General features: G+C 40.3%; 1 protein-coding gene across 4 annotated transcripts in view; it reads left to right on the forward strand.

Annotated features, from left to right (window-relative positions):
* The first annotated feature begins 2,656 nt into the window (after window positions 1-2,656).
* The window catches only part of UNC13B (unc-13 homolog B (C. elegans)), a 191,253-nt gene continuing 183,941 nt past the window's right edge, over window positions 2,657-9,968 (forward strand). For 3 of the 4 annotated variants that reach the window (XM_012721450.1, XM_012721451.1, XM_004677762.2), the window contains exon 1: window positions 2,710-2,973. In XM_012721450.1, coding sequence (XP_012576904.1) covers window positions 2,952-2,973 — 22 coding nt within the window. In that variant the 5' untranslated portion in view covers window positions 2,710-2,951. Of the gene's footprint in view, window positions 2,974-9,968 lie in introns of all 4 variants that reach the window. The other variant, XM_004677763.2, reaches the window with a different exon arrangement.

Here is a 9,968-nt window from a genome sequence, read left to right on the forward strand (position 1 = left end):
AAATATTGTTTTTTTAAAAGATTTATTTATTTATGAATACAAGAACTGGGGTACAGGCCAGAGATGTGGGGGGTGAGAGGATTCACCAGACACAGAGTGAGTTGCAGAACAGGCAGTGCACTGAAATACACTGTTGAGGGGAGCATGGGGCAGGCCAGGAAAGGTTTGCTGTGTCATGTGGGTCATCTCCCTGGCTGGGAATCTAACTCAGCCTCATAGTGCTGTGCTTTAACTCATTATGTCACCAGAGACGGTGCATAAATATTATTTTAAGTCACTAAGTTTTGGGGTAATCTGTCATATGACAAGCGATAATATGCCAGATAAATCTGACTGATTCCAAATTTCATGCTCTTCACAAGTTTTGTTTGTTTGTTTTGCCACTCTATATTGTTTCCAAGTGCCAGGTAACCTTCTGTTGCTTATTAGATGATCTCTGCATCCCCTAGAACAAGCTCTGGTATGATAGGGGCTTTGTTTGTTGTTTTCTTTATTTTCAATCAATGGCAGAATCCAGAAACTCAATACTATTTTTAAAATTTATATATATTAGTTTATTTTTACATTTTTTGTGCATTTTTCCATCTCAGTTGTAATCCCTTTGGGTTTCCCATCACCAAATCACCCATGTACCATCACCATAGTCCAGTGCATTTCCCTCCCCCCACTGTTTTTGATCCCATTTCCCTCTTCACCCCCACAAAATGTCTCTGGTATATAGCTGTTCATCATTATCATTATTTTCTTGCCTGTTCCATTATATTCCTGCTATGAGAGAAACCATGTAGTATTTTTCTTTTTCTTTCTAGCTTATTTCACTAAGCATGATCTTCTCCAGTTCCATCCATGTTGCTGCAAAAGCATTATGTTTCTTTTTTTTGGTTTCTGTGTAATATTCCATTGTGTATATGTACCATATCTTTTTAATCCATCTTTTGGGCATTTGGGCTGTTTCCATGTCTTTCCAATTGTAAATAAAGCAGCAATAAACATGGGGGTTCAGGTATCTTTTTGAATCAGTGTTTTTGTGTCTTTTGGGTAGATACCTAGGAGTGGGATTGTTGGGTCGTAGGGAAGCTTCATGTTTAGCAGTTTGAGGAACCTCCAAACAGTTTTCCATAGTGGTTGTACTCATTTGCATTCGCACCAGCAGTGCAGGAGAGTTCCTTTTTCTCTACATCTTTGTCAACATTTGTTGTTGGTAGTTTTTTAAACATGTGCCACTCTCACTGGGGTGAGGTGTTATCTCAATGTGGTTTTAATTTCCATCTCTTTTATTACAAGTGATGTTGAACATTTTTTCATATGCTTGTTGGCCATCTGCATTTCCTCTTTGGAGAAGTGTCTTTTTAGCTCTTCTGCCCATTTTTTTGATGGGGTTGCAGAAACTCAATACTTTTAAAGTCCCCTGTTCCTATGGTGGCAGACAGCTGGGTTAAACAGCCAGGGATTCTAGCCTCCAGCAGCCTAGAGACTGTCCATTGTCTTTAGGATCAGGTGTCTCTGTTGACAAGGCTGGCTGAGTTATCCTATTCAAAATCTTTTTGGGGCATTGCTCCGAATTTGCATAAACACTTCAAAAAAAACCAAGTCTTCCACTTTCCTTCTCCAGGCTCTTTGGAGTGTCACTCTCTTGTAGCACATATTCCAGTGAGAGGAATTTATACAGGGCAGCAAGGGGCACTAACATTGGCCAAGGACACTGCCCCAATAGTTTACTGGTCACTGAGTTTTTCACTCATGCACAATTGCAAGACTACTCTGGTTCAGAGAACAGCAATGGGATTTATTTAACAAATCAGGGAAAAACAAAGTATTGCTGAGGCAAAAAATGGCTATTTACTTCACTTGAAACAGTGTCCAGTGTTTTTTAGTCCTAAACAAAAAGGCTTCTAAGCTGGCATCTTCTTGCCACCGAGGCCTGGAGCATTCTGCAGCCAGACTACAGGCCAGATTCTAACTCATGAAGACAACAGAAGACACAAAAGGAGATACTCCCAGAGCTGTTGAGCTGCTCTATATATCCAGTGGAATGCTACTCAGCTGTTTAAAAAAGATGACATAGTACCTTCTGGGATAAAATCGATGGATCTTGAGGTGATTTAGAAAATAATTTTGCCAGTAAGTGAAGACAGTCATCAGATGGTTTCATTCACTTGTGGAGTATAAATAACCCCCCCAAAAAAAATCTGGCAAGGCCCAACAAAATAAACCTTAGACTCTTGAAAATATAGTGGTTACCAGTGCAGATGGGAAGGGTTGGAGGGAGTGGAGGTAATAGCCTATAGTACTGGAGCTTTGGGCGAGGGTGAGTAAAGCACAAGTTGAGGTGAGAAACTGTACTGTCATTTATATAGTTTTATAAATGAATGGCAAAGCAATGATACCTAATAAAAAAAATCTGCTCTTGGGTGGAAGCCTCTCCTGCGGGAGCAAAGTAGAGGCCTTCAATGGGCCTGGCACAGGTGAGAGGAAGCCCCGCCCCTCTCGCCTCAAGTCCTGTTAGCGGACAGAGCGGCCGTGGTTCTAGCACGTCAGGAAAATCAGAGAGCCGCCTCCTGCGCGCCGGTGGGGGCGGGGTCGGGGGACTGGGCGTGAGCTGATTGGCTGGGAGGCGGGGCGCCACGGACTCGGGCGGTGCTGGCAGGAATCCCTGGTGGAGTGACGGAGGGAGTCCTCTCAGCTCCTACCTCCCAGCGATGGCGCCGCGGTGCCGCGCCCAGTCTCTCTCCCGCCCGCCGGCACTCACAACTCTCCCAAGCTTGTCCACACTGTGAGAGCTGAGGCAAGTCCGAGGGAGCGGCGGGGCGCTGCCGGCGAGGGGCACCATGAGGAGCGGCCAGCCCTGTGGGGTCGAGAGCTGGAGCGGCCGCGGCACCTGCTGAGTGAAAGGGAGCGGCCGGTCGCTCGGCGCGGCTGGGGCGCGGCGGAGGCTCGCCGGCGGCTCGGCCATGTCGCTGCTCTGCGTGCGCGGTGAGTCCCAGGGCTGGGATAAGGGGGCGGGGGTGGCGGAGGGTTCCCCGCTTGCTTCCCGTGGGGCAGCAGAGTACCACCTTTGCCCAACTTCACTTCGCGTGCGTGCTTCAGTGGGAAAAAGAAACTATGCTGTGGTCTCGTTTGTAATGGTTTAAAGATTCTTTTCACCCTAGTTTTCCCTTCACGCTCCTGGAGGGGACTGTTACCTCTCCATTCCGGTAACCATGTGACTGTTGTTGGCTGGCAGGCCCAGATCCTATTAAACTGTGACTGGCGCTCTCCTACAGGGAGAGTGGACGAACTAGGAGACCCAGCAGGGTTGGAGACTGCCAATACAGAGCAGCTTCCCATTCTTCCCTTTCTTCTCCCTGCACCGTAAAACTACAGTTAGCTCAGTAGCAGGTTCTTTTTATCTCTCTTTAAAGGCGCATTAGTTCGGCTAATCGCATCCCTTCTTCCATTGTATGACCAGCACCCCTCTATTGCTCGTCTGATCCTCTGCTTATTTTCTTATTAGATTTGAAAATGTGTGTTGGTATTTCTCCTTTAGAAGCGGGGCGTTAAGTATGATCGATTCATTTGGCTTCAGTCGTATACCTACGGGTGAATGGCCTTTATTGCTTTTCCACTGAGGACACTTGACCCATCTTAGAAGATATTTTAAGGCAAGAACATAGGGATTTAACCTGAGGCAGTGTGCATGCACTGAGCTCCCTGAGGTTAGATACTGTTTCTTACTGGCTCTTGTATTCCCAATGACTATATGTGTGAAGCTCAATGCTAGTTTTGAATGAATGTAAGGACTGTGATTTTAAGAGATTATCTGTTCAGAAAAAGCAGGGTTTGGATTGCCCATTGAATGTGATCTTGGGAAATTCAAGTTACAGACCATCGTATCTGTGTTGAACAAGATGGGATAAGGTGACTTCATTGTGAACAGGGAGAGATTTATCCACAGTAGCCTTTTCCTGGCACCCTTGCTGGATACTTAGGAGTTCAAGTTTCTTTTGGCTCTTAAGGATTAGAAGCCTTGTTGTGATCTCTTTGATAACAGTGCTTCCCCCAAGCTGGCATACTGAACTGCTTTGCTCTGTTCTCTTCCACTATTTTGTTAAATCTGCATTAACCAGAAATGGATTTGGCTATTTCCGGGGATTATGAGACACAGGATTTTTCTTCTCTCATGGTTGGTTTTTCATTAATGAGAATTTTGCTTTGCTTTTAGTAAGACATTTGTCTCAGCAGCTGGGAATCTATTTATTCCTTTAGATCCCTGCTGTTGAGTAGCAGGATTTGGGAGCGTTTGGGTTTTGCAATGTCTCTTGGATAGTTTAAATCTCTATTACTAGTCTTTATGGAAGAATTTTTTAAGGCAGGAACACTTTTAAACCTGAAATTCCTATTTACTTGCATTTAAATAACTTCCAAGATGGACCTGCTGCTGTTTGTGCTAAAACTGGACAGCTTTAAAAATTGTATTACTTAGCTGACTTCTTATCCTTTCAGTGCTACAGTAATCATATTTCTCTTAAAATGAAACTTGGGGCTTGGAGACCAACAGGTGATTGTCTTTTGTTGGAGAGCTTGAAGAGAAATATGATTACTGAAACAAGCAGCTATATAATATAGAAGTATTCATATTAAATGGCAAAATGTTAATCGTGGGGACACTTTCAGAAATGGATCAAGATAAATCTTTCTTAAATGACATTCCTTACATTATAGATTGGCAGTAATAAGTGTTATTAAAATTCTGAAAGAGTCTGTGTAGTGATATTGTATAACACCTCTTGGAGTAGAATTGAATTATAAACTTTGCCGTGTATTCAAGATTCAAATGCTAGTTAATGTGGTGTAGAAATTGGCTATCTAGTATTGACTTAATCATCTCCAAACATCTTTATCAAGAAGTCAGTTTCTAGAGCTAACCATTTAATCATGAATTACTGCTTCCAGGATAAGGGCTTTCAATATTCTGATGCCAGTACTCATTTTTGGCCTGGTATTCTTGACTGTTCTTATTCAGGTAGTTTGGCACTACTTTTGTTAATCTAATTCTGTATAGTTTTGTGTCCCCTGAAATATTACGCACCTGTGCTCCCTGAAATATTCTTAACAAAATTTCTGCTTATCAAAAATGTTTCCTTCCCTTCCCAGCTTACAGTGTGCTCTTCTTTGTCAGAAACTTCAATTCCTCACTCCACAGTAATTTTTCTCCTTTAAACTTGTTCTTAAACACCATTAAACATAAATTATTTGTGGTCTGAAGAGTGGCACTAATTTGGCAGTGAACTGTATACTTCCTGGCAACTAGCCTGGATTGTTTTTCTTATGGTGACCCAGACAAGGAGGTAATAGCAGTGGTTCAGGTCAGATCTGGAATTTTGTGTTCAGCTGAGGTGTTTCATGCTAAGAAGACGCACTAAAAAATTAGAATATTGTAAGAGGAGAGGGATTGGAATAATGAAGACTAGAAGAATAATGAGTAGAACATGAGAGGTTTAATGAGAACTTTGAGACTATTTGAGAGGAAGAAGATCATAGTAGTAGATGAAAATTGTTTAAAAACTGTTGTTCCAGAAGACAGAACTGGGACACCTTGACCAATGATCAAAATTATAGGAAATTAGATTTTAGCTTAATGTAAAGAAGAATTTTAACAATTGGAGCTGTTCTTTAAGAGATGAAATGAGGGCCTCCCTGTGGTGCAAGGGGTTAAAGTGCAGCACTATCTGCAGCCACTGCAGCCATGAGTTTGATCCCTGGCCAGGGAGGTGACCCATATGGAACTGCAAACCTCTCTTGTCTCACCTTCTGCTCCCCTCAGCAGTGTATTTCAGTCAGCCTGGCTGTTCTGCTCCCCACTCTGTCTCTGGTAAACCCCTCTCACTCCACCCCCCCACTCACTTCTCCCAATTCTTGTATGCATAAATAAATAAAATCTTTAAAAAAAATGAAATGGACTACTAATGAGGTCTCTGCTTTTTTTTTTTTTTTTTTTGATGTAGGCCACTAAGCTGATGTTGAGTGAGTAGTAAGGGTATTCTAATATGGATGTTGAAGTTGAATGTTAGGTTAGATTTGAAGAATTTTAAGAAACCACTTTTATAACATTCACTTATTTTTCAAATATTTTGCACAGCTTTCCTTATAATACTAATAAATTTTTGCATCCATAGAAACTGGTATCACATGAGCAACTCCAGTTAACTAAGTCAGGAATTTTCTTTGACTTTGGTTGTTGTCATGACAGGATTCTTTAAACAAATTATAAAGGTTTTGAGAATTGAGTTTTTCCATATTTCTTTGTAATTCCCATGGTGTTTATTGTTGAGTTATGGAGCTGCCCTCAGGGCTCCCCCAATCCAGAAGTGTCCACCCTTGTTAAAAAAAATCAAAACCAAAAAAAAAAGACTTGATGGGAACTTTGAAAAAGCAATATAGATTAATATATGTTAACCAGAGAAAATCCAGAAAAATAGGAAAAGGAAAATAAAAATCATCATAGTTCTTACTACTCCCAGTATTACTGTTGACTTTTTTTTTATCAATTGCTTTCATTTTAGTTTTTCATTATAAAGATTATATATGAAATTCCAATGGTTTAGGATGTGAGGTAAAGAAAAAAGTCTTCCTGTCCCCATCCTCTATTCTTACTCTGCAGAGAGAGCTTCATATTGTTTACTGTTTCTTGCATAACCTTGTAGAAATTTTTATTATGTATGAATGTATATTCTACTATAGAATATTCAATTTTTAAAAAGATTTATTTATTTTTGCATACACAACTGGGGTACAGGCCAGAGGTGCAGGGGCAATGAGAGGATTTACCAGAGACAGAGTTCCTGCTGAGGAGAGCAGCAGGCAGGACAGGAGAGGTCTGCTGCACCTTGTGGGTTAGCTCCCTGGCCTTGGATCGAACTCAAGCTGAAGCGACAGTCGCTAGCTTTGCAGTACTGCGCTAATTTAACTTGTTGCGCCACCAGGGGAGGGCCCTCAATTTGTTTTTAACTTAATGAAATAGTTTTCTATCAGTATATTTGAGCTTAAGTCATTTTTAATGCTGCAGGGTATTTTTTTTTTAAAGATTTATTTATTTGTGCATACAGAACTGGGGTACAGGCCAGAGACTCAGGGGTGGTGAAAGACTTCACCAGAGACAGAGTGGGGAGCAGAACAGGCAGATCAACGAAGTACACTGCTGAGGGTAGCAGTGGGCGGGTCAGGAGAGGTCTGCCACACCATGTGGTCACCTCTGGGGCAGGTGGGAATCGAACTCATGCGGAAGTGGTTTCAGCTTCTTAGTGCAGTTCTTTAACCCACTGTGCCACCAGGGAGGGCCAGGGTATTTTTTTTTTAAAGATCTATTTATGCATACAAGAACTGTGGAACAGGCCAGAGGTGAGGGGAGTGAGAGGATTCACCAGAGTGGGGAGCAGAACAGGCAGATCCACAAAAATACACTGATCAGGGAAGCAGTGGGTGGGTCAGGAGAAGTATGCTCTGCTGTGCCATGTGGGTCAGCTCCCATGTGGGTGGGGTTCGAACTCATGTTGCAGTGGCTGTGAATAGCCTCTTAGTGCTGTGCTCTAATCCATTGGGCCAGTAGGGAGGGACAGCTGCAGTGTATTCTATTAGTATATGTAATTTTTAACCAGCTTCATAGTATGGGCATTCAGAAGTTTTTTCTTTTTGCTGTTAGAAACAGTACTACAGTGAATATCTTTGCATGCTTTTTGTTATGAGTTTGGAGATCAGCTTCCTACCTAGACATTTTGTGTGGCTCATTGCTGTTTTCTGGCATAGTAAAAGCACTCAGTGGGACCCATTAGCAAAATCAGATGCCTCAACTATCTCTGAGATCAGCATTCTTTATTAAAGGCAGTAATATTTTATGCTTATTAAAAGACCAAAGTTATCTGTTCCTTTAAATTTGACCTATTATTTCTATGTATTTTTCTTTTTTGTATTGAAAAACTATCATCCTTATCGAACACGTGCAAAACACAAGATCCTGTAAATACATGGAATCACCTGTATTTTAAAAATCAAATACAAGAATTGAACCAAGTTGATTTATAATATGGTGTGACTTACCCTTAGAAAAGCTTATAATTTGTCATCACTTACCAGCCATATCATTAACTAAAAGGATAGCTGGGAAACCCTTAAATGTTGAACTCTGGTGGACCCTCAGGATATATATTGCATGCCTTCTAGCTTGGGGAGACATCAATTGGTGTTGAATATTGGTTTTCACCATTGTGTAAAGTAGGAATAATAATGATTTTAGAATTTTCAGGCAAAGAACAGGAAAACATTTTATATTTTCCTCAATGTTACTATAATTTGCCTGAGCTAATTCCTTGCTATTAGGTTTATATCACGTCATGTTTGGAATAGTCCTTGCCTTTACAAATAGAGTTGCTGCTGGGTTCCTTTTGCTTAGCTATGGCATCAGGAAGCTGATTGTGCCATGTCTGAGCCAGGCACCAATGAAGGGGGAAAGGACCAATTTCCTCTGCCATAGATAGCTGTTGTCATAAACTGCTTTCTTCCTTATAAGCAGTACATTCAATAATTTGGTGTCTGGAAGTTGTGCTCTTTAGAAAAAAACACAGCTTACTGGCCTATTTTACTTATGCTGTGTATTTCAGACTTTGCTATGTGAGTCTGTTTAAAGTTTGGGCTGTGTATAGTTAGTAAATATTTGTTGAGTATCTTCTCTGTGCCTGTTTATTATTCAAATCTATGTAGGAGATAAGAGCCTAAGGAATCTAGGTAGATTGTAAAACTTCTCCTTTCTTTGGTAAACCCTGAATACATTAAGATTATTAGTCCTGATTTGGAATGGGCAGAATAAGTTCCTACTGGAGTGCAGATATACTGCACTATTTTTTCTAATGTTTAAAGCAAATGTTTTTAAGTTTGAGGAATGTTTTATGCATATCTTCTAGTGCACTGTCTAGTGCACTGTCAAACAAGATCTGCTATTTGCTATATTAAAATTTTTTATTGACTTATGGCATATGTACTAAAAAATATATAGATCTTAATTATATAGTTCTGAATTATCAAGAAAATGAAGACATGTATGTTACTATCACCTAGATCAAGAAATAGAAAACTACCCCAGAAGCCTACCTCACTCTTGATCTCAGTCATTACTTCCTCCCACTTTCCCAGAGGTAACCATTATCTGAATCTAACATGGAGTAGTTCATCTTGCTTTTTTTATAATAAAAATTAATAAACTTAACATTTGTGCATTTATAGAAAGATTAGTGTAAAGATTTTTTTCTCCTAGAGTATACCTTTTATTCATCTAGTAGTGCAAGTTGAATATAAACACAAATAATGGTTTATAATCCAATTTACACAGTAACATGTGCTGGCTAAGAGTCATGAAGTTTAAAGTTTTCTTTATTTTTGAAATTTCTATAAATGGAATTATACGATATTTCTTTTGGGCTGACTTTTTTTAAATAAATATAATAGTTTATTTTTACATCATTTTGTACTTTTTTTTTATCTCAATTGTAATCCCCGTGGGTTTCCCATCGCTGAGTCACCCATGTGCCATCACCATAGTCCTGTGCACTTCCCTCCCCCACTATTTGATCCCATTCTCCACTCCACCCCCACAAAATGTCTCTGGTATATAGTTGTTCCTTATTCTTATGTTCTCACCTGGTCCATTATACTTCTGCTATGAGCGAAACCATCCGGTATTTTTCTTTTTCTTTCTGGCTTATCTCATGATCTTTTCCAACTCCATCCAAGTTGCTGCAAAAGACATGTGTTTCTCTTTTTTGGTTGCTGAGTAATACTGCTGAGTAATACTGCATTGTATATATGTACCACATCTTTTTTTTTTATTACAAAAGTTTATTTTTACATCATTTTGTACATTTTTTTTCCCATCTCAATTGTAATCCCCACGGTTTCCCATCACCAAGTCACCTGTGTGCCGTCACCATAATCCAGTGCAT

This window comes from Condylura cristata, unplaced genomic scaffold, assembly GCF_000260355.1.
Source record: "Condylura cristata isolate star-nosed mole 26May11 unplaced genomic scaffold, ConCri1.0 scaffold00006, whole genome shotgun sequence".
Taxonomy (NCBI): domain Eukaryota; kingdom Metazoa; phylum Chordata; class Mammalia; order Eulipotyphla; family Talpidae; genus Condylura; species Condylura cristata.